The 23,501-nt window shown below is 41.9% G+C and overlaps 1 protein-coding gene and 18 non-coding genes across 21 annotated transcripts; 18 read left to right on the top strand and 1 right to left on the bottom strand.

The window, feature by feature from the left end:
* Window positions 1–1,760: 1,760 nt before the first annotated feature.
* Window positions 1,761–14,317, bottom strand: ube4a (ubiquitination factor E4A (UFD2 homolog, yeast)). 3 transcript variants are annotated; one of them, XM_089013968.1, is made up of 20 exons: window positions 13,783–14,317; window positions 10,452–10,624; window positions 9,913–10,089; window positions 8,992–9,104; window positions 8,713–8,865; window positions 8,312–8,471; window positions 8,003–8,205; window positions 7,742–7,933; window positions 7,333–7,666; window positions 7,075–7,204; window positions 5,103–5,410; window positions 4,765–4,897; window positions 4,491–4,681; window positions 4,106–4,206; window positions 3,878–3,991; window positions 3,583–3,757; window positions 3,319–3,499; window positions 3,038–3,185; window positions 2,791–2,948; window positions 1,761–2,483 (listed from the first exon to the last, which is right to left on the bottom strand). In XM_089013968.1, the coding sequence occupies exons 2-20, from the start codon at window positions 10,582–10,584 to the stop codon at window positions 2,342–2,344; spliced, it is 3,246 nt and encodes a 1,081-aa protein (XP_088870094.1). In that variant the 5' UTR covers window positions 10,585–10,624; window positions 13,783–14,317; the 3' UTR covers window positions 1,761–2,341. The 3 variants fall into 3 exon arrangements, with proteins under 3 accessions (XP_088870094.1, XP_088870095.1, XP_088870093.1); XM_089013969.1 differs by having other exon boundaries at window positions 13,807–14,317; XM_089013967.1 differs by lacking the exon at window positions 13,783–14,317 and adding an exon at window positions 11,222–11,298.
* trnak-uuu (transfer RNA lysine (anticodon UUU)) lies at window positions 12,708–12,780 on the top strand. Its single transcript has one exon. It is a non-coding gene; the product is annotated as a tRNA-Lys (tRNA).
* On the top strand, window positions 13,263–13,335 carry trnak-uuu (transfer RNA lysine (anticodon UUU)). The gene has a single exon. It is a non-coding gene; the product is annotated as a tRNA-Lys (tRNA).
* trnak-uuu (transfer RNA lysine (anticodon UUU)) lies at window positions 13,538–13,610 on the top strand. Its single transcript has one exon. It is a non-coding gene; the product is annotated as a tRNA-Lys (tRNA).
* A 3,224-nt stretch (window positions 14,318–17,541) lies between the features above and the next one.
* trnak-uuu (transfer RNA lysine (anticodon UUU)) lies at window positions 17,542–17,614 on the top strand. The gene has a single exon. It is a non-coding gene; the product is annotated as a tRNA-Lys (tRNA).
* Window positions 17,615–17,815: 201 nt separating this feature from the next.
* Window positions 17,816–17,888, top strand: trnak-uuu (transfer RNA lysine (anticodon UUU)). Its single transcript has one exon. It is a non-coding gene; the product is annotated as a tRNA-Lys (tRNA).
* A 482-nt stretch (window positions 17,889–18,370) lies between these two features.
* trnak-uuu (transfer RNA lysine (anticodon UUU)) lies at window positions 18,371–18,443 on the top strand. The gene has a single exon. It is a non-coding gene; the product is annotated as a tRNA-Lys (tRNA).
* Window positions 18,444–18,884: 441 nt separating this feature from the next.
* Window positions 18,885–18,957, top strand: trnak-uuu (transfer RNA lysine (anticodon UUU)). Its single transcript has one exon. It is a non-coding gene; the product is annotated as a tRNA-Lys (tRNA).
* Window positions 18,958–19,156: 199 nt separating this feature from the next.
* On the top strand, window positions 19,157–19,229 carry trnak-uuu (transfer RNA lysine (anticodon UUU)). Its single transcript has one exon. It is a non-coding gene; the product is annotated as a tRNA-Lys (tRNA).
* Window positions 19,230–19,670: 441 nt separating this feature from the next.
* Window positions 19,671–19,743, top strand: trnak-uuu (transfer RNA lysine (anticodon UUU)). The gene has a single exon. It is a non-coding gene; the product is annotated as a tRNA-Lys (tRNA).
* Window positions 19,744–19,942: 199 nt separating this feature from the next.
* On the top strand, window positions 19,943–20,015 carry trnak-uuu (transfer RNA lysine (anticodon UUU)). The gene has a single exon. It is a non-coding gene; the product is annotated as a tRNA-Lys (tRNA).
* A 482-nt stretch (window positions 20,016–20,497) lies between these two features.
* Window positions 20,498–20,570, top strand: trnak-uuu (transfer RNA lysine (anticodon UUU)). Its single transcript has one exon. It is a non-coding gene; the product is annotated as a tRNA-Lys (tRNA).
* Window positions 20,571–21,011: 441 nt separating this feature from the next.
* trnak-uuu (transfer RNA lysine (anticodon UUU)) lies at window positions 21,012–21,084 on the top strand. Its single transcript has one exon. It is a non-coding gene; the product is annotated as a tRNA-Lys (tRNA).
* A 199-nt stretch (window positions 21,085–21,283) lies between these two features.
* Window positions 21,284–21,356, top strand: trnak-uuu (transfer RNA lysine (anticodon UUU)). Its single transcript has one exon. It is a non-coding gene; the product is annotated as a tRNA-Lys (tRNA).
* Window positions 21,357–21,797: 441 nt separating this feature from the next.
* On the top strand, window positions 21,798–21,870 carry trnak-uuu (transfer RNA lysine (anticodon UUU)). The gene has a single exon. It is a non-coding gene; the product is annotated as a tRNA-Lys (tRNA).
* Window positions 21,871–22,069: 199 nt separating this feature from the next.
* trnak-uuu (transfer RNA lysine (anticodon UUU)) lies at window positions 22,070–22,142 on the top strand. Its single transcript has one exon. It is a non-coding gene; the product is annotated as a tRNA-Lys (tRNA).
* Window positions 22,143–22,624: 482 nt separating this feature from the next.
* Window positions 22,625–22,697, top strand: trnak-uuu (transfer RNA lysine (anticodon UUU)). Its single transcript has one exon. It is a non-coding gene; the product is annotated as a tRNA-Lys (tRNA).
* Window positions 22,698–22,896: 199 nt separating this feature from the next.
* On the top strand, window positions 22,897–22,969 carry trnak-uuu (transfer RNA lysine (anticodon UUU)). Its single transcript has one exon. It is a non-coding gene; the product is annotated as a tRNA-Lys (tRNA).
* A 441-nt stretch (window positions 22,970–23,410) lies between these two features.
* Window positions 23,411–23,483, top strand: trnak-uuu (transfer RNA lysine (anticodon UUU)). The gene has a single exon. It is a non-coding gene; the product is annotated as a tRNA-Lys (tRNA).
* Window positions 23,484–23,501: the final 18 nt, after the last annotated feature.

Raw genomic sequence — 23,501 nt, 5'->3', positions numbered from 1 at the left:
AGAAAATCGCCACAAAAAAAGAAGACATAGTTTTTATCATAATGTATACTCAAAAGTAAAATTTTACAATAAAAAAATCTTCCAAGATCTTTAACATAAAGCACTGGCATGCCAAACCCTCACACACTACCTTCACATTATTCTCTTCATCACAGCCATATTTGATAACTTTTATTAAAATCTCTTCAATGGTAATCCTGCAGTCATTGAATTGAACTCCACCTTTCACTGTATCTGCAACTTTCTATATAACAAGAAATAAAATGTCCCAAAAGTGTAATTTGGTTGCTTCATGTTAATGCAAACAATATCGAAACATTGCAAAAACACTCTTAGCGATCTGTTCACTGTTAATGCTTTAAAGGGAAATTGAGGTGGGATCTAATATCATGATAAACAACTTGTTACAAAAGATGGAAAGAAAAAAAAATCATCCAGCACCCCGTAGTTTTGGAATATATTGTGTATAATATCCCAAGACTGATTGTGTTAATTTGAAAGTCAATGATTCACTGGGAACTTTGCTATCTCTTAAACATTACAAAACATTAATAAAGCTCCCCTCAATCTTTGTTGCATTGGGTAAACAGAATCAATGACAGCTCCATGTGTTCAGCCCCCCTGAAAGAGAAAATCACATTTTTTATAATCTGTCATTTGTTCTTTTATAGACCACTGTTTTTCTTTTTTGAATTGGCGGCGGAAAAAAATATCACATTGAAAATTGAGTAATTGTGCTATGCATCATGGATCTTCCAGAGAAACTGCCTGAGTGAAGTGTCTGACAGACGAATGTGTTCTTTATTTCATGTCAGAACTTTAAAGGCTCACGCGTGCTTATGGAGCTGTCATTGTAACACAACAAATATAATAAGGGCTGTAAGTAAATATCTAACAAGTGTTAACTGTGGTGCAGTATGTGGGATTCTGTTACTAATTTTCATGAGCGTTCAACCGTCACCTCAAAATTTGACTTCGTATCACATGAGCTTTCACAACAAAAAATGTTTCCAAGTAAGAAGTGAGATCCAGTTGAGGGTTGCCAACCCATATTAATAGAGTATATACAGTATGCATATGTGTGATATATAACACTTAATATTTATAATTTAATGTATACCTGTGGTTAAAAAGTGCAGTGTGGAGAGTCTCTGTTCGACAAAATGTGGCAATGATTGACCACACACTCCAAACTATCCACACTATTTCTCACATGGTTTTTCTCTTTGTAGTATCTTACAATTGCTACATTGGCCAGGGAAATCCATTTCTTGCTTGACAATACCGGCGTGTTGTTTCTGGTTCAATAAACACTGACAAAGTAAACCAGGTGTCACTTCCACTCCAGATCTTGACAACTACTTCTTGGGTATTGATTAATGCACAGGATTAAAGGCGTGACACTTTTTAAACAGAAAACGTGTTAAAATTACTCAGAATATTATTATCATATAATATATAATAATTATATAATTATATATACAGTAAAGTCTTGTTATATCGATATCGGATATATCGATAGTCCCGGTTATATCGATACTATTTCTATGCACGCACGGAGAAAATTACATGCAAACAGGGTCGGATATATCGATAGTCCCGGTTATATCGATATTTTTTCGGACTCCCTTGAATATCGATATAACGAGACTTTACTGTGTGTGTGTGTGTGTATATATATATATATATATATATATATATATATATATATATATATATATATATATATATATATATATATATATATATATATGATATATTATTATATATATATGATGAAAAATTACTTTGCGATTACACTCATGTTGATCATGTCTAAAAAGAATTAGGACGGAGCTAAGTCTCAATGTGCAACACTTCATTTTGGTAAATCTCTGCCAATGCTCACATTTTCGAATGATTACCTTTCTTTACTTTTGTTGATGACTGTCCCATTCAGTTGCGTTTGGTCACATCTCTAGGTGTGCAGAAGGCCAAATAAGGTAAAATTCGGTTGATGATGATATGAAAGGTTTACATGAGATAAATATGGGGGGGGGACAATTTTAAGAAGGAGGAAATGCTTTTTCACCAACCTGTAATCCTCTTCTCCTGCTCAAGATCGCACAATTCCCATAATGCAAATGTTTACCATTGGCACAGACAAACAGCGAGTCGACATGCGCTGCGGGCATATTGGCTGAGCTGTTTTAAATAGGATTTAATGCAGTATGAGACAAGAGTGTGGAATCTGTGGCGACAAGTACACCACAGATTAGCCACAAAAAAAAGGTAGAGGGGCATTCGAGATGTGGAAGAAGGAAGCAAAGAAGGATGCAGTCATTGTTGGGCACCGAGCGGATCAAGTCTGGTCACTTGGTCCCAGCTGCAGCTTCTCCTGCTTATGCTTATCCAGCCATTGTAAGATCTGTTGCCTGAGCTCCTCGTTTGGCCTGATCTGGTCCATGGTGAGAGGACTGCGGTTGAACGGGTCTGTCTGGTCACTGGAATGAGGACATACTCTTTTTTTATATAAGCTCTACAAAGAATCATGTCCTGTAGGTTGTGTTCTAGCGGAGGTTAGTGTGTAGGCATCAAAACTGTGACAAAATCCTCTTGTTCACAGGCCATCAATAACGTAGTGCAGCGATTCACATAGATGACATCCATACAACTGCTCTACTTTTGAGTCACACTCAGTAGTCCATGCATATCTGAACTCCTGGTAACCTGCCTAGAGTTTCATAACTATGTGACCATGAACAGAAATGTGTAAATCGTCTTCTGTCCTGATGTTAGTTGGGAACTAACCTTAGGAGATGCCTTGCTATCGTTGAGCGGTCAACTGTGACGTTGGAAGAAGGAAGAAGAACGGGATCGAGCATCAATGTGGACATGATAGGATCAAGGAACTCTTCCGGGGCCTCTGAATAAGTCTCCTCCTCCTGTTGCTGTCGATCTGCATGGGACTAGAGAACAGGAAAATTTGATGGTGTGGAAATACACAACTCCCTTCAAGAAAAAAAAAAGAATAATCTCCTCAACTGTCAAATGCTACCTTTATTTTATCAGCAAGGACTCCAAAAGCCATAATCGTATCCCCGGGCTTGTTGATTTTCTTCAGTACCCTCACCGTTTGGCAAAAAAGGGTAGGGGAGTATGAACGTCCATCCTTTGGGACGGTAGCACAGAAATTCTCCTCGTCTCTGGCAAAGAAACATACAAATGTGATTATATTTGTCAACCAAAGTGCTCATATGTGCAACTACAGCAAACAGTGGTGCCAAAATATCCAAGTCACAATAACTAAATTGATTGCACTGTTAGTTCGCAACGTACCCCAGGTTCAGGTAGATGGTGCAGATGTCAGAGACAAGCTGCTGCGGCTTGAAGTCAAACTCACTGAAGTCCTTCACTTTAAGCGCACCCATTTTAGGTCCCACCAAGTGCTGCAAGAAGTAATTGAGCATGGAGATGATCCTCTCCGCCAAGAAAGGGTGTACAAAGATCCCTTTGATCTCTAGGGGGGAAAAGGAGATTACTGCAACTAGCCAGAAACAAGTGATGGAAGGACTTCAAATATGCACTTTGAATTGGTCTGACCTGAAGTGAGTAAGGCCAGTGTGCCGATGGTCTCATTGGACATGATGTTATGGAAGCGGCCCAGCTGTCCAAACATCTGCAGACTGGACTCCCTTTCCCTTCGGGCATCGGGGGCAAGGCCATCCCACTCTCCTCGATCACGCTCCAGCTGCAGGATCTTGATTTTACTCAGATACTGCAAGATTTAAAAAAAACACACTGACTGAAAATAAAAAAAAACATCCTTTTCCACATTTTCATAAAGAAATAATAATAAAGGATATGCGTTATTTCTCTGAAGAAATTTTTGTCTCACCTGAATAGCCTCATCTAAAAGAAAGATGGCATCATTCATCAGCAAGTTGAGGAACCTGAGGAACAGAGGAGGATTCATGGCTTCGAGGTTCTTGGATGCATAGTCTGCCAAATACTGAGAAAACATAAAATACATTATTTCATTGATTTCATCCATGGTCAGATGGGTGGAAATAAAAACATAATTACCAAATTGTCGGAATATTTTGTAATCTGGAAAAAAAATTACCTTGATACTCTCTCTGTAGTTATTTTCACCCCACATAAATTTGAGGATGGGATACATGGGTCTTCTGTAATTGAACTTCTGTTCAAATTGGTGAGGATCGCCTGTAGAACAACAGGGGGTAAAGGAGAAGCTAAATGGTTCTAAACATTACCATATGATTTCCTCTAAAACAATCTGAAATATTTACAAGAAGCATTACAGACAACAATTTTCTAAAATGTAAAAAAAAAAAAACAAACAAGGGGGTCGAAAATTTAAAAAAAAAACCTTAGGCTTTCACGCTCGAGGCAATTTTCAAAAGCAATTTTCAAAACGTTAAATGGGTTGATTACACGTGAATAGAAAAGCACATTTATATTATTTTATTCAAGCTGCAGTATCTCACCTGTAAATTCAATGTCTACAAACACAGTGATGAGGGCTTCGGCTAATTGAGGTGCATATTTGTAAGAGCAGAAGACTCTCTGTCGCTGGAAGACAATTGGCTGAGGAGTACCGGGCGCCAGAGGCAGCATGTGAGGCATTACAGCTTCTAAGACCTCTGCAAGCTCTGCTCTTAGATGTGGATTCTTCATTCTGTCGTGAAAGCAATATGGAATATTTGCTGAAGCATTCACGGGGTTATGTTTGATCTGATACAATTAAATCCGATACCGTACCGTTCTACATTACCCATGAAGACCGTGATAAAGTTAAGAATCTGCTCAAGACTCTCAGCAGAAGTCTCCAAAACATCATCAGCAAATTGACGAAGGAAGGTGAAAAAATCTCCCAAGTTCTCCACAAAAAATTCTGAAAAAAAACCATACGAGTACATGTTTAATACAAGGGCTCACAAATGTGTTGAAGTGTCAAAAAATCAGCTCTGCAAGTACCACCATCACATTAATTTCACTTTAAACTTAAATAAAATGAACCAAACTTTGGCAATGATTCATGAGCATGCCACTCAAGGAAACCTACTTTAGGGGTTAATCCATTTATTTCACAACCTTACCTGGTACAAAGCAGAGCATGGTGTTTTGCAGTGTGGGCAGCGGAAAACTAAGTGCTACATGTTCGTGGCCATGATTTCCCAAAGCAAACTGCACCAGCAGAGCAGCAGTGGATGCTTGGAGGTTAAGGCAGCATTGCAACATGGCGGGTTGTGTGGTGGCAGCTTTGGTTGACAAAAAGACAATCATCAGGCGTTCAAATTGCTCCAAGAGTTGTTCCGACATGGGGTTTCCTGTGCGACGGGCCTCCTCCCACGTCACCTGGAGCCTGTGCAGAGACTGGTTCATCTTGACCAGCTGTTCGTGGAGTCTGCGGATGCAACAACACAATACCGGTTCAATTTTGTGACATTCTCCTACAGGTATGCATCTGGGAAATTAAAAAAGGGAGCCAGTTGGCCACCTTGTGCCAGAAAAGGGGGCCAAATTCTAAAATTGATGGGGCCCAATTTATCGAGATTGCACAACTACACTAAACTGATTGAAATAAACCAAAATACATTCATGGGAGCATGATACAGTAAAGTCTCGTTATATCGGTAGTACTGCTTATTACGATACTATTTCTATGAACGCAAGGAGAAAATTTACATGCCGCAGGATCGGATATATCGATAGTCCGGTTATATCCATATTTTTTCCGACTCCCGAGAATATCGATATAACGAGACTTTACTGTATTTCTAAATTGCAAATGAAAAAAAACATTATTTGAGTAAAATCTATTTTTCCAATATATCAACTATTTTAATTCATGTCAAATAATTTATTTATACATAAAATAAACAAACATTTAGAATTTTATTTTGTTACTACATAATCAATCTAGCGCTATTTTGATATTCTAACTCAAATGTGTAAAACCGGTAGTCAAGACAGTTAAAACATGGACAGATGAAGCAAAGTTATCGCTACAAGAATGCTTAGACTGCACTGATTGGAGCGTCTTTGAAACTTCAACGGGCACATTGGATGAATACACAGACACTGTAACATCATACATCTACCGGAAACAAATTCCTTGTGTGTTCTACATACTTGGCAATAAAGATGATTCTGATTCTACGGTATTATATAAAAGACAGAGAACAGACATAGCAAAAAATATCTTACGAGTGTTTACTTAAACAAATTTTCAATGTGCTGCAACAGCTCTGACATCGTTCCCGTGAGCCACTAAATTCGAATCATTAACAGCAGTTAGCTGCAACGAATTGTCACTACCCTTCGCAGACTTATTCAATTGTTTCTAAAAAAAAATGAGAATGTGTTTGTTTGCTGCCTGTTTTAATGTCTTTTAGAGGTTTACTCCTGTTCTCACGCTCCATATTGCAAGCATCTGTCATATGCAATGTAAATACTGTAATCGCACCACGGGTAAATTAATATTCGATTATCTCTTTCGGCAGTTTCTGGCGGATCACGGAAAACCCGAAATATCCTCTACCACAACTTTGGAACGCAGCGAAACAAATGCAAGGTGATTATGGCTAGATATCGGTAAGGCAAGACCCCTGAAGGGAAAATCTGAAAGGAAAAGAAGAAGAAGGTAAGGCAAGATGGCAGACAACGAAAATTAAAACCTCTGATGGAAAACGAAACAGTTGTCAATTGATGTTGAACTAAATTTGTTTCTTTAGCTATTTTAACAGAAGTACTGTATGTTATATGTGGCGCGGATCATGTAGCAATATTTGCTAATCGTAATAGACATGCGTCGGTGCTGGCGCAGTGGAGTTACAAAGTTGCGCCAGTGGCTGTCAAAATGAGTAAATGGCGCAAGGGCGCGGCCCAGATGCATCCCTATAACAGGGACAGAATGGGTTAGGTGGAACAAATGCTCGGGAATTCCGTAAATTTGTTACATCGCATTTCCCTAGGAACCTATTAAAACATGACATGTTTTGTCATCCTGGCTGAATACTAAAGTTAAACTCCACCAAGCAGCACAATTTGGGGGATGTGAAGAAATACCTGTGGAAGCCGAGATGCAGAGTGAGCTGGGTGAGGATGAGGTTTTCTGTCAGTAGGCTGTAGGACTCTTCAGCAGGCTCCTGCGTGGGCTGGGAGGGCATGGGAGTCAGACAGGTTTCCTTGTCAAGACCTGACGAAGGATACAGCTGATCATTCAACTGTGAATCTAAATGACTGGAAAGTGTCACTCCAAATGAATGGTGTTTCAATAAAACACCTAAATATTTGGGTCACTAAAAGGAAGCCATCAGTATTTACCTCTCGCGTGCACATTGCGAATGCACCTCTCCTCTTCACTCAGGTCTCGCACTGCGCAGTATGTGGGATTAAATGTGAGCAATTTGGATGAATGAGGCCGGCAGAAGGGCTGACACAGCTTCAGAAGGACTGCACCCAAATTCAAGAAGAATGCATCTGAGGCATACATCTGAAAGAAGATCTCTGGCATTTGATTGGCCCAAATCTTGGCCCGGCCAGCATTTGCGTGCAGGCAGTTGCCCAACCATGACAGCAGCAGGTGGCGTGTCTCACTTGACCGCTGCAGCAAGTATTTAAACATTTGATGCAGCTTGTCGTGAAACTGGCCCATAAACTGGAAAAGAAGGTGTAAACGTCATCATTGAATCCTGATGACTTCATTGGGTAGACAATCAGAGTGGTTCTTTACCTGGTGGATGTTTGCCTCCTGGACTTTAGTCTCCTGAGGGCTGGAACGGGATGGGTTCAAGAAGAAGCCATGTCCTTCTACCACTCCTGGTGTTTTCAACAGGCAAGAGACATTCAACACGGTTCCAAGTAGGCTCTTCTGGTACAGCAACCCATTTGCCGGATCTTTAGGCTGAATGTGCTCCATCAATACCTAGAAGCATCAAGTATCAGTGGGAGCATGAAATCTAAACAAATAAGATCTACCAGAAGGCTTTCTGACCTTGGCAATGTCTTTATTATAGCTGAAGTAGATAAGTACATCAAGGTAGAAGTAGAAGTAGGGCTGACACAGATCAATGTCTTTGATTCGACCCTGGAAGATATCAAGCACTGGAACTATCACCTCCTTGAAGGTCCGCACCTCTTGATCAGAGAGCAAGCCAGCAATCACCTCCTCAACAAACTCCACCACCTCCTCTGGCTCTGAAATGCCATTGCCACATTGCAAAGAGTAAAATTGACACATAACGCTTCCCCTGTCACAAAAACGGCACACAAGGAAATTGACTGAGCTCAATCTAAAACATACGTGCTCGAGTGTAAGCATCCAGCAGCAGGTTGAGAAGTTGCTCATACACAGTTTGGTTGACGTAGATTTCTGGGGTGAGCAGAACTGTACGCGTGTTTGAGACTGTCAGATTCCTACAACGAACGGAAAATGGCAACAGCTTCTCCGGCACCTTGGTTACCTGATGAAAGTAAAAATAAAATAAGTTTTTGAATAATGAAGATTCCAGAATTAAATCAATAAGTTTTCCACTTGTCTCTCAGTTGGTTTGTGTTGTGCTTTGAATAAAAGGTGGCTCGCATTGTAGTAGAAACTGGCTGACTATAGAAAGAGAAAACCTTTTGAAATAACATTTTGTAACTAAAAAATGTTCTTAAAAAGATAATTAATGGTGGCATTTTTTCTTCTTATTATTATAATACCTCTTCCTTTGCCCTTTGATAACAAGCAAAGAGGTATGGAATGGCACACTTCTCTCCAGCATCACGGTCAGCTGACAGGTTCACAGCACTGCATGATGTCATGTAGATGAGATGATTTCCTGGTTCAAGCAGCAACAGACGATTAAAAAGTGCCTAGGAAGAGGAGACAGCGCAAGTACATGCCAAAATGTGTTCAGTTCTTATCACCTTCGAAATAAAGACTAGCTAATAAGCTGCAGGGAAATGTTCCCAAACACAAAAAGTGTGAGGCTATTCAACCTGCTCTATGTTGTCCATGTCCAACCAATCCTGTCCATCCAGATCAGCTGCCATTTCCTCCAGGTAAACACAGCGAGGGGGGATCCCATTACCCCCTCTCAGACTGGGATCACCTTGAGGTAAGGATAAAAAAATGTGTGCACAATAAAAAGAAGAATCAATTCACAAGTTTGGGCTGATTTCTGTATTGGGGAAATAGATTGAACGGCTGCATTTATTGGATATCTTTTTTATTGTGCAGCATTTTATTGTGCACCTCATAAGAATAATGACTCATCCTGAAAGAGTGTCAGTGCAGAGACCCAGTATGCTCAAAACAAGACTTCTCGTAACACGATGGTGATGAGTCATGGTTTAATTTCCGCACACTCTTGGTGTGATTTCACTAGATGACAAAGTGAAGGCTTGACAAACGCATCATGGCAACCAATACTACACTATTCAAAAGAAATATATCTTACCGGGTGTAATAGTTTGCAGCAACACTATCAGACATAAATATGTCAACCTAACAAGCCAAAATTTTCTTTAAATATGTACACAACCTCTAGTTCTAGTCTCCAATTAACCCTAAATGCATGGTTTCCATAGGGAAGAAGATAGACTTCCTGAAGAAAATTTCAAAGCAGGGACAACAACAACAACAAAAAACTTTTCTATATTTTTATACAAAGAATGGGGAATAATGTGTATAAAAACATATTTTCAAATAACATTGTTTACGGAAAAAACCTGGAAGGGGGGAAAACGCAAATTAGTCAATGCTGAACCAATGTGCTGAACCAAGTTATCAACGTTCACCCCAACATGGCTGACATATCTTTGTTGTGTGGTTTTATACAGCCTCATACGAGAATAAATAAAGGCAATACAGGGTAATAAATCCACTCATGAGAAAATAAGGTGTTTTGAATTACTCACTGTTATCCAAGGTGATCAGAAATATACGCTGGATCATGTGATTCACATTGAGTTGCTCGCACAGCTCCTGTCGGGATCGGAAGGAGCGGCTTATCTCTGCCAAAGAGTCGTCATTATCGTCAATGCTGTCTGACACAGAGTTCTCAGACTCTGATTGGCTCTCACTGGAGTCATCTTCTATAATGTGACATAAACAGTCATGGAAGAAGAGTTGCAGGCATTATTTAATCACGATTTAGTTTGATATTCCAGATTAGTATTGAGGAATATATTTTATCTCAACCCATATTTCCTTACATCGTGGTGTGTGTCATCACTACTGACACCAAGTGTCACTAAGGTGGTATGTCAGAGAATTACTTTATTAAATGTTCAATTGTTGCATAATGTTCTGTAACTTCAGCTTTTAAAACCAAACAGTACTTTTTAGAAATATTTGCTTTCACTCGAGTCACATCTACTCAATGAAATGCATTACTTCATCTTCATGAGCAAAATGTTCACAGTTTGAAGGGGTACGTCTGCTCTGCATTACTCACGTGGCGGTCCAGTGGGTAATGGTGCAGACTTTTGACCTGACGCAAACTGTTTGGCATCAGCCAACGAGCTGAAGAGAGCGGCGAAGGGGTTGCAGGAGATGTTGTGGTTGTTGTTGTTGCCCTGGTCAGTCATCTCACTGAGGATCAACACTCAGTCCAGTGAAGACCATAGCCTGAGAAGGGACACATACAAAATGCTTGTCACATGATTCGCACTACCTGTTTTTCATGATGTGCATCGTAGCCTAGGAAAATTGATGCTTGCTAATATGCGCTGGCACTCCGGTACATTTATTACATAGCGGTGTTTTTACTATGGTGATGATAGCCTTGTATAAAACAAGCTGTGTAATAGACAATTGTATAATCTCAAATCCAGTGGTATGGCTTGCTGTTGTGAGATTTGTGTTGGTGAACAAACACAGACGAAGGGGTTAATATAATAAAAGGTTGAATTCCATATTGTATACTCATATTGGCAGACCAACGCGTTACTTCGCGACATCGTCTTTGTAGAAACGTGAAGTTAATGTGTTTGTCGCCCTCTTTGTACGATGACATCAAGCAGCTTGAGTGATTTGGTTATTCCAAACAGTGCTAGCTGACCGACGGCTTGTTATTTTCGCTAGTTAGCTAGCAAAGGAAGCAACAAGCTAAATTGTCATGCCTCTTTCGACACCAATCTCATATATTCTAACCAGAAACACGTGGTACAACAGTTCTGTGCATTCAAATGGATTAAGTTTGGTTGTCGTATTTGTCTGACTTACAAGGTGTCTTTTTGATGGTATATACTCCTTCCATGTACCACAACGAATTCTCAGTCCCCCGGTAAATACGAAATGAGACGTCATCAACATGAGGCGACGACGGTTTTCTTTTTTTCACCTTAACCCTTGGCTTTATCGTAATCATTGTATTTTACTTATAGTCTTTAAATAAAAAAATATATACATGTATTATATTTTAATAATATAAGACTTGTTTTTCGGAAATGTATGATTTTCATGATAATTCATTATTTATTATTACTCTATCTTATATTAGTCATTCCTTCAATCAAAATATATTTTTCTTATGGTGGCATGCATTAAATGATATTTTTTTCTGTGTGTGTTTTTTGTGTGAAGGTCCAATTGAGGAATGGACAGTTCCACAAATTGTTATAACAAATTGTTAAAAAAAAATAAGGACATGTATTCCAAGAAAACTACATGTATTTTGTTTTGAAGGAACCCTGTTTTCACTCCAACCCCCTTCCAAAAATGTTGTGCTTTTATTTTGCAGTAAACTACAGCCGGAAAATATTGAATATATTCCCCTTTCCGTGTTCCCCTTGTGTTTCATTTTGCAGCAGACTACACAGGATTTAGTACCATCCATTGCCTGGATAGCTCAGTGGGTAGAGCATCAGGCTTTTAATCTGTGGGTTAAATTTACTAAACTCTCCATCTTTTTTTCTTTTTGCCATTTTTTTCAGTTTTCGGTAGAGCATCCCACTTTTAATATAATGTTCTAGGGTTCAAGTCCCTGTTCAGGCCCTATCTTTCATTTGATATCACCAATTTGAAATGGACACCATTTCCCGTTGTGCTAAAAGCATACTTCTGAGTGGTAACATTGACTCTTTGGAATGCAGACACGTATCCTTTTGAAGGATCCCTGTTTTCAATCCACTTCCTTTTCCGACTATGTGCTTTTATTTTGTAGCAGACTACAGAGGATTTAGTCCCATTCATTCCCTGCATAGCTCAATCGGTAGAGCAACAGATTATTAATCTGAGGGTCCAGGATTCCAGTCCCTGTTCAGGCGGTATAATTCGTCTGGGACCACAGAATTGAAGGGAAGGACATTTTCCTGTTCTTGTAAAACCATAGTTGTAAGTCGTAACAAGGACTCTTTGGAATGCAGACTCTGTCATTTTGAAGGAACCCTGTTTTCAGTCCAATTCCCCGTCCCACGATGGTGTGCTTTTATTTTTTAGTAAACAAAGAAAGAAACCTTTCAGAGCCTGGATAGCTCAATTGGTAGAGCATCTGATTTTTAATCTGAGGGTCCAGTCTTCAAGTCCCTGTTCATGTGGTATCTTTCATTTGATATCACCAACTTGATGTGGAAAATATGTTCCTCCGACACCTTCAAAGAAGTACAGATGACAGCTGAAGAAACCTTTTCATTGATGGACCACTCCTGTATGACTGAGACGTTACACAGACCTTTTGCAGCAGACTACACACGATTTAGTAACAGCCATGGCCTGGATACCTCAGTCGGTAGAGCATCAGACTTTTAATCTGAGGGTCCAGGGTTCAAGTCCCTGTTCAGGCGATGTATTTCATCTGATATCACCAACTTGAACGGAAGGACTTTTCCCTGTGTTGTAAAACCATACTACTGCAACACGGAATATTTGGAATGCAGACTGTATCATTTTGAAGGAATCCTGTTTTCAGTCCAATCCCCTTCCGCACGATGGAGTGCTTTTATTGTGTAGTAAACCACAGCGGAAAAAATCCTATCAGTGCCTGGATAAATCAGTCGGTAGAGCATCTGATTTTTAATCTGAGGCTCCAGTCTTCAAGTCCCTGTTCATGTGGTATCTTTCATTTGATATCACCAACTGTCCCTGTTCATGTGGTATCTTTCATTTGATATCACCAACTTGATGTGGAAAATATGTTCCTCCGACACCTTCAAAGAAGTACAGATGACAGCTGAAGAAACCTTTTCATTGATGGACCACTCCTGTATGACTGAGACGTTACACAGACCTTCTGCAGCAGACAACACAGGATTTAGTAACAGCCATGGCCTGGATAGCTCAGTCGGTAGAGCATCAGACTTTTAATCTGAGGGTCCAGGGTTCAAGTCCCTGTTCAGGCGATACTATTAGTTGAGGAGCACAAAATTGAAGGGAAGGACATTTTCCTGTTGTTGTAATACCATAATTCTGAGTCGTAACACGGACTCTTTGGAATGCAGACTGTATCATTTTGAAGGTATCCTGCTTTCAGTCCAATCCCTGTTCCCACGATGGTATGCTTTTGTTTTTTAGGAAACAACTGGAAAAAAAAAACCTATCAGAGCCTGTATAGCTCAATTGGTAGAGCATCAGACTTTTAATCTGAGGGTCCAGGGTTCAAGTCCCTGTTCAGGTGATGTATTTCATCTGATATCACCAATTTGTACCACTCCTGTACCACTGGAAATACTCGACAGTCACCAGAGGAACTTATGGTCGAACTCCAATCTGCTTTGGCTGTCGGATCGTCTCGTGATTCCGGTCGTTTATCCGGACCGCGAACGAGAACACCGACGATCTCCACCCACCTGTACCCGCTGTTGAGGGCTAACCTGGGCGCTGCCTGTCTCTGGACGTTGCTGGGTGCTATCATGTCGCTCCTCCAACGACCCGTTGGACGGCTGCAATATTCGGCGTCAGAGCTGCTTGAACTCCGCTCCCGGTGGACGAGCGTGCCACAGGCGATTTTCCGATTCCCGGAAATCGCTCGCCGCTCTTCCCGGAGGTATATCCACCGCGGATCACGTCGAGACTTTCACCTTGACGACTCCAAGGATATCACCTCCCTGTGGTCATCTTTCCGCCGGCCACGCAGAGGTTACAGCCGCTCCGTGCAACACCGTGTGTTGGCCGGGCTGGCTAGGTCGGCCAATACCCCTCAAAATGACACCACCAGCGTCACTTTCGGCCTCCTGAACATCCGCTCGCTTACGGGTAAGGGTTGTCTTATCCAAGACATCCTTAGTGACCGTAAGCTGGACTTCTTCTGTTTGAATGAGACCTGGCAAACAGCGGGGGACTTTTCCGAGTTGAACGACACGACGCCACCTGGGTTTGTTTACCTCTCAAAACCCCGCCTCTCGGGCCGCGGAGGCGGTCTCGCGATATTTTACCGCGAGATCTGGAAAGTCACTCAAGTTCCCGTCCCGGAAACTCTCTCATTTGAATGCCTTGCGTGTCAAATTTCTGGTCCATCTCCCACAGTTATAGCCACTGTATATCGTCCCCCTAAACCACATCGTGACTTTTTAAAAGACTTCTCAGCCGTCCTCACACACCTCTCCACTCTGTCACCAAATATTATTATCCTTGGGGACTTCAACATACACATTGACAATTCCACCCATCCCCTCACCAAAGACTTTATTTCCTCATTGGAGAGTTTTGGCTTACACCAATTCTCTGATTTCCCCACGCATATAAAAGGGCATATCCTGGACTTAATATGCTGCTGTGGTTTTACCCCCGCCAACTGCACAGCAAACGAACTTCCTGTAACGGACCATTTCCTCGTCTCATTTAACGTTCCCATCACACTCTCTCTCCCCAAGCCACCGCGCATCATCACTTATCGGAACATCCAACACATTGACACTGTCACCCTCACTGCAATGGCTGCCAACCTCAAACCGGACTACAACTCCCCCCCTGATGAACTTGTTTCCCAATACAACATGGACCTTGCACACATGCTCAACACCCTTGCTCCTGTTAAATCCCGGTCAGTCAAATTCACTCGATCCGCCCCTTGGTTCACCGCCCAACTCCGCTCCACCAAGGCGAAAACTCGGCAGCTGGAAAGACTTTACAGAAAGACCGGCCTCACCACCCACCAGGACATGTACACAGCTCACCTCACCCACTACAAGGACTCTATCACACGCGCAAAATCGGAATACTATTCTGGACTGATTGATGCTAACAGTGGGAATTCACGGACTCTGTTTTCCCTATACAACAAAATCATTCAACCCCCTATCTCTCTCCCCCCACACTTTCACTCCTCAGACACCTGCAACGCACTACTTCTGTTTTTCACTGGAAAGATCAACAAGATCCACCAGCACCTCGGCTCCTCTGTATCCCCCCCCTCTCCCAACCTTCCTACTCCCTATCAACTGCTGTCGTCTTTTGAACTCCCTCATCCCTCCTTACTTTCTGACCTCATCACCAAGTCCAAGAATTCCACCTGTCAACTTGACCCCCTCCCTACTGTCCTCATCAAATCTTGTCTACCTGCTCTCCTCCCTTTTATTTCAGCTATTATTCACTCCTCACTGTCCACTGGAATTGTTCCTGTCCCTCTTAAAACCGCAGCTGTAACACCAATCCTGAAAAAACTTGGTTCAGATCCCAATGATTTCAATAACCTACGTCCAATTTCGCATCTTCCATTTATCGCTAAAATTCTCGAAAAAACCGTCGCCTGTCAACTCCACTCTCACCTCACTCACAATAACCTCTACGAACAATTCCAGTCTGGTTTCCGTCCCCGCCACAGCACTGAATCAGCCCTCATAAAAATCACGAACGACCTTCTCATAGCAGCAGATACCGGCTCCCTCTCTATTCTCATCCTTCTTGATCTATCTGCGGCCTTTGACACAATTTCTCACCCCATCCTGCTCAACCGACTCTCCACTCTAGGCGTGACACACACCCCACTCAGTTGGTTTCACTCCTACCTCACTGGCCGCTCACAGTTTATCCAAATTACCTCATTCACTTCACGGTCCTCCCCTGTGTCTTCTGGTGTGCCCCAAGGTTCTGTCCTGGGGCCCCTTCTCTTTATTATATACCTTCTTCCCCTTGGTGATATCTTCCGCAAATTTGGAATTCATTTTCACTGCTTCGCGGATGACACCCAGCTCTACCTCTCCAGTAAACCCGACGCCTCTCTTCCACCTGCATCCCTTACACTTTGCCTCTCAGAAATCAAATCCTGGTTTTCTCATAACTTTCTCAAACTAAACAGCGAAAAAACTGAACTTCTCCTTGTCGGTACAAAATCCACCCTTCACAAAGCAAACAGTTTCTCTCTCACCATTGACAATTCTACCATGTCCCCCGCCCTTCAGGTTAAGAGCCTGGGTGTCATCCTTGATAGCACACTATCTTTTCACTCCCACATAAATAACATAACCCGGTCTGCATATTTTCACCTCCGCAATATCAATCGTCTCCGTCCCTCTCTCACCCCTCACACCACTGCTATCCTCGTCCACAGTCTCGTCACCTCCCGTATCGATTATTGTAATTCACTTCTTTTCGGGGTCAATCAAAAATGTCTCCATAAACTCCAACTAGTCCAAAATTCCTCAGCCCGGATCATCACAAAAACCCCCTCATTTCACCACATCACTCCTGTCCTCCAACAGCTCCACTGGCTCCCTGTTAAACTCCGTATTGAATTCAAGATACTTCTGTTTACATTTAAAGCCATCCATAACCTTGCCCCTCCCTATCTGTCTGACCTAATTCAAATCTCCGTTCCTACTCGGACCCTCAGATCCTCTTCCTCCCTCCACCTCTACACGCCCTCTGCCCGTCTCACAACGATGGGGTGCAGAGCTTTCAGCCGCTCCGCTCCTAAACTCTGGAACTCACTTCCACCCAACATCCGCAACATTGACTCCCTTCCTACTTTCAAATCTCACCTGAAAACCCACCTCTTTAAACTTGCTTACATGGTCTAATTTATTATGCTGTTTTATTATTTATTGCTTTATGCATGATTTTACTGTTTTGTGTGTTGTCTTTGTTGTAAAGTGTCCTTGAGTGTTCAGAAAGGCGCTTGTAAATTAAATGTATTATTATTATTATTATTAATTTGAAGGGACGGATTTTTCCCTGTGTTGTAAAACCATACTACTGCAACACGGAATATTTGGAATGCAGACTGCATCATTTTGAAGGAATCCTGTCTTCAGTCCAATCCCCTTTCGCACGATGGAGTGCTTTTATTGTGTAGTAAACCACAGCGGAAAAAACCCTATCAGTGCCTGGATGAATCAGTCGGTAGAGCATCTGATTTTTAATCTGAGGGTCCAGTCTTCAAGTCCCTGTTCATGTGGTATCTTTCATTTGATATCACCAACTGTCCCTGTTCATGTGGTATCTTTCATTTGATATCACCAACTTGATTTGGAAAATATGTTCCTCCGACACCTTCAAAGAAGTACAGATGACAGCTGAAGAAACCTTTTCATTGATGGACCACTCCTGTATGACTGAGACGTTACACAGACCTTTTGCAGCAGACAACACAGGATTTATTAACAGCCATGGTCTGGATAGCTCAGTCGGTAGAGCATCAGACTTTTAATCTGAGGGTCCAGGGTTCAAGTCCCTGTTCAGGCGATACTATTAGTTGAGGAGCACAAAATTGAAGGGAAGGACATTTTCCTGTTGTTGTAATACCATAATTCTGAGTCGTAACACGGACTCTTTGGAATGCAGACTGTATCATTTTGAAGGTATCCTGCTTTCAGTCCAATCCCTGTTCCCACGATGGTATGCTTTTGTTTTTTAGGAAACAACTGAAAAAACAAACCTATCAGAGCCTGGATAGCTCAATTGGTAGAGCATCAGACTTTTAATCTGAGGGTCCAGGGTTCAAGTCCCTGTTCAGGCGATGTATTTCATCTGATATCACCAATTTGAAGGGAAGGACTTTTCCCTGTGTTGTAAAACCATACTACTGCAACATGGAATATTTGGAATGCAGACTGCATCATTTTGAAGGAATCCTGTCTTCAGTCCAATCCCCTTTCGCACGATGGAGTGCTTTTATTGTGTAGTAAACCACAGCGGAAAAAACCCTATCAGTGCCTGGATGAATCAGTCGGTAGAGCATCTGATTTTTAATCTGAGGGTCCAGTCTTCAAGTCCCTGTTCATGTGGTATCTTTCATTTGATATCACCAACTGTCCCTGTTCATGTGGTATCTTTCATTTGATATCACCAACTTGATTTGGAAAATATGTTCCTCCGACACCTTCAAAGAAGTACAGATGACAGCTGAAGAAACCTTTTCATCGATGGACCACTCCTGTATGACTGAGACGTTACACAGACCTTTTGCAGCAGACAACACAGGATTTATTAACAGCCATGGTCTGGATAGCTCAGTCGGTAGAGCATCAGACTTTTAATCTGAGGGTCCAGGGTTCAAGTCCCTGTTCAGGCGATGTATTTCATCTGATATCACCAATTTGAAGGGAAGGACTTTTCCCTGTGTTGTAAAACCATACTACTGCAACACGGAATATTTGGAATGCAGACTGCATCATTTTGAAGGAATCCTGTCTTCAGTCCAATCCCCTTTCGCACGATGGAGTGCTTTTATTGTGTAGTAAACCACAGCGGAAAAAACCCTATCAGTGCCTGGATGAATCAGTCGGTAGAGCATCTGATTTTTAATCTGAGGGTCCAGTCTTCAAGTCCCTGTTCATGTGGTATCTTTCATTTGATATCACCAACTTGATGTGGAAAATATGTTCCTCCGACACCTTCAAAGAAGTACAGATGACAGCTGAAGAAACCTTTTCATTGATGGACCACTCCTGTATGACTGAGACGTTGCACAGACCTTTTGCAGCAGACTACACACGATTTAGTAACAGCCATGGCCTGGATAGCTCAGTCGGTAGAGCATCAGACTTTTAATCTGAGGGTCCAGGTTTCAAGTCCCTGTTCAGGTGATACTGTTAGTTGAGGAGCACAAAATTGAAGGGAAGGACATTTTCCTGTTGTTGTAAAACCATAATTCTGAGTCATAACACGGACTCTTTGGAATGCAGACTGTATCATTTTGAAGGAATCCTGCTTTCAGTCCAATCCCACTTCCCACGATTGTATGCTTTTCTTTTTTAGGAAACAACTGAAAAAAAACCTATCAGAGCCTGGATAGCTCAATTGGTAGAGCATCAGACTTTTAATCTGAGGGTCCAGGGTTCAAGTCCCTGTTCAGGCAATGTATTTCATCTGATATCACCAACTTGAAGGGAAGGACTTTTCCCTGTGTTGTAAAACCATACTACTGCAACACGGAATATTTGGAATGCAGACTGCATCATTTTGAAGGAATCCTGTTTTCAGTCCAATCCCCTTTCGCACGATGGAGTGCTTTTATTGTGTAGTAAACCACAGCGGAAAAAATCCTATCAGTGCCTGGATGAATCAGTCGGTAGAGCATCTGATTTTTAATCTGAGGGTCCAGTCTTCAAGTCCCTGTTCATGTGGTATCTTTCATTTGATATCACCAACTTGATGTGGAAAATATGTTCCTCCGACACCTTCAAAGAAGTACAGATGACAGCTGAAGAAACCTTTTCATTGATGGACCACTCCTGTATGACTGAGACGTTACACAGACCTTTTGCAGCAGACAACACAGGATTTACTAACAGCCATGGCCTGGATAGCTCAGTCGGTAGAGCATCAGACTTTTAATCTGAGGGTCCAGGGTTCAAGTCCCTGTTCAGGCGGTACTATTAGTTGAGGAGCACAAAATTGAAGGGAAGGACGTTTTCCTGTTGTTGTAATACCATAATTCTGAGTCGTAACACCGACTCTTTGGAATGCAGACTGTGTCATTTTGAAGGAATCCTGCTTTCAGTCCAATCCCTGTTCCCACGATGGTATGCTTTTGTTTTTTAGGAAACAACTGAAAAAAAACCTATGAGAGCCTGGATAGCTCAATTGGTAGAGCATCAGACTTTTAATCTGAGGGTCCAGGGTTCAAGTCCCTGTTCAGGCGATGTATTTCATCTGATATCACCAATTTGAAGGGCAGGACTTTTCACTGTGTTGTAAAACCATACTACTGCAACACGGAATATTTGGAATGCAGACTGCATCATTTTGAAGGAATCCTGTCTTCAGTCCAATCCCCTTAAGCACTATGGAGTGCTTTTATTGTGTAGTAAACCACAGCGGAAAAAACCCTATCAGTGCCTGGATGAATCAGTCGGTAGAGCATCTGATTTTTAATCTGAGGGTCCAGTCTTCAAGTCCCTGTTCATGTGGTATCTTTCATTTGATATCACCAACTGTCCCTGTTCATGTGGTATCTTTCATTTGATATCACCAACTTGATTTGGAAAATATGTTCCTCCGACACCTTCAAAGAAGTACAGATGACAGCTGAAGAAACCTTTTCATCGATGGACCACTCCTGTATGACTGAGACGTTACACAGACCTTTTGCAGCAGACAACACAGGATTTATTAACAGCCATGGTCTGGATAGCTCAGTCGGTAGAGCATCAGACTTTTAATCTGAGGGTCCAGGGTTCAAGTCCCTGTTCAGGCGATGTATTTCATCTGATATCACCAATTTGAAGGGAAGGACTTTTCCCTGTGTTGTAAAACCATACTACTGCAACACGGAATATTTGGAATGCAGACTGCATCATTTTGAAGGAATCCTGTCTTCAGTCCAATCCCCTTTCGCACGATGGAGTGCTTTTATTGTGTAGTAAACCACAGCGGAAAAAACCCTATCAGTGCCTGGATGAATCAGTCGGTAGAGCATCTGATTTTTAATCTGAGGGTCCAGTCTTCAAGTCCCTGTTCATGTGGTATCTTTCATTTGATATCACCAACTTGATGTGGAAAATATGTTCCTCCGACACCTTCAAAGAAGTACAGATGACAGCTGAAGAAACCTTTTCATTGATGGACCACTCCTGTATGACTGAGACGTTGCACAGACCTTTTGCAGCAGACTACACACGATTTAGTAACAGCCATGGCCTGGATAGCTCAGTCGGTAGAGCATCAGACTTTTAATCTGAGGGTCCAGGTTTCAAGTCCCTGTTCAGGTGATACTGTTAGTTGAGGAGCACAAAATTGAAGGGAAGGACATTTTCCTGTTGTTGTAAAACCATAATTCTGAGTCATAACACGGACTCTTTGGAATGCAGACTGTATCATTTTGAAGGAATCCTGCTTTCAGTCCAATCCCACTTCCCACGATTGTATGCTTTTCTTTTTTAGGAAACAACTGAAAAAAAACCTATCAGAGCCTGGATAGCTCAATTGGTAGAGCATCAGACTTTTAATCTGAGGGTCCAGGGTTCAAGTCCCTGTTCAGGCAATGTATTTCATCTGATATCACCAACTTGAAGGGAAGGACTTTTCCCTGTGTTGTAAAACCATACTACTGCAACACGGAATATTTGGAATGCAGACTGCATCATTTTGAAGGAATCCTGTTTTCAGTCCAATCCCCTTTCGCACGATGGAGTGCTTTTATTGTGTAGTAAACCACAGCGGAAAAAATCCTATCAGTGCCTGGATGAATCAGTCGGTAGAGCATCTGATTTTTAATCTGAGGGTCCAGTCTTCAAGTCCCTGTTCATGTGGTATCTTTCATTTGATATCACCAACTTGATGTGGAAAATATGTTCCTCCGACACCTTCAAAGAAGTACAGATGACAGCTGAAGAAACCTTTTCATTGATGGACCACTCCTGTATGACTGAGACGTTACACAGACCTTTTGCAGCAGACAACACAGGATTTACTAACAGCCATGGCCTGGATAGCTCAGTCGGTAGAGCATCAGACTTTTAATCTGAGGGTCCAGGGTTCAAGTCCCTGTTCAGGCGGTACTATTAGTTGAGGAGCACAAAATTGAAGGGAAGGACGTTTTCCTGTTGTTGTAATACCATAATTCTGAGTCGTAACACCGACTCTTTGGAATGCAGACTGTGTCATTTTGAAGGAATCCTGCTTTCAGTCCAATCCCTGTTCCCACGATGGTATGCTTTTGTTTTTTAGGAAACAACTGAAAAAAAACCTATGAGAGCCTGGATAGCTCAATTGGTAGAGCATCAGACTTTTAATCTGAGGGTCCAGGGTTCAAGTCCCTGTTCAGGCGATGTATTTCATCTGATATCACCAATTTGAAGGGCAGGACTTTTCACTGTGTTGTAAAACCATACTACTGCAACACGGAATATTTGGAATGCAGACTGCATCATTTTGAAGGAATCCTGTCTTCAGTCCAATCCCCTTAAGCACTATGGAGTGCTTTTATTGTGTAGTAAACCACAGCGGAAAAAACCCTATCAGTGCCTGGATGAATCAGTCGGTAGAGCATCTGATTTTTAATCTGAGGGTCCAGTCTTCAAGTCCCTGTTCATGTGGTATCTTTCATTTGATATCACCAACTGTCCCTGTTCATGTGGTATCTTTCATTTGATATCACCAACTTGATTTGGAAAATATGTTCCTCCGACACCTTCAAAGAAGTACAGATGACAGCTGAAGAAACCTTTTCATCGATGGACCACTCCTGTATGACTGAGACGTTACACAGACCTTTTGCAGCAGACAACACAGGATTTAGTAACAGCCATGGCCTGGATAGCTCAGTCGGTAGAGCATCAGACTTTTAATCTGAGGGTCCAGGGTTCAAGTCCCTGTTCAGGCGATACTATTAGTTGAGAGCACAAAATTGAAGGGAAGGACATTTTCCTGTTGTTGTAATACCATAATTCTGAGTCGTAACACCGACTCTTTGGAATGCAGACTGTATCATTTTGAAGGAATCCTGCTTTCAATCCAATCCCTGTTCCCACGATGGTATGCTTTTGTTTTTTAGGAAACAACTGAAAAAAAAACCTATCAGAGCCTGGGTAGCTCAATTGGTAGAGCATCAGACTTTTAATCTGAGGGTCCAGGGTTCAAGTCCCTGTTCAGGCGATGTATTTCATCTGATATCACCAATTTGAAGGGAAGGACTTTTCCCTGTGTTGTAAAACCATACTACTGCAACACGGAATATTTGGAATGCAGACTGCATCATTTTGAAGGAATCCTGTCTTCAGTCCAATCCCCTTTCGCACGATGGAGTGCTTTTATTGTGTAGTAAACCACAGCGGAAAAAACCCTATCGGTGCCTGGATGAATCAGTCGGTAGAGCATCTGATTTTTAATCTGAGGGTCCAGTCTTCAAGTCCCTGTTCATGTGGTATCTTTCATTTGATATCACCAACTTGATGTGGAAAATATGTTCCTCCGACACCTTCAAAGAAGTACAGATGACAGCTGAAGAAACCTTTTCATCGATGGACCACTCCTGTATGACTGAGACGTTGCACAGACCTTTTGCAGCAGACTACACACGATTTAGTAACAGCCATGGCCTGGATAGCTCAGTCGGTAGAGCATCAGACTTTTAAGCTGAGGGTCCGGGGTTCAAGTCCCTGTTCAGGTGATACTGTTAGTTGAGGAG

This window comes from Hippocampus bargibanti, linkage group LG14, assembly GCF_051943395.1.
Source record: "Hippocampus bargibanti isolate YZ-2025 linkage group LG14, ASM5194339v1, whole genome shotgun sequence".
Lineage (NCBI taxonomy): Eukaryota > Metazoa > Chordata > Actinopteri > Syngnathiformes > Syngnathidae > Hippocampus > Hippocampus bargibanti.
This window is presented reverse-complemented; position numbering and strand designations above follow the sequence as displayed.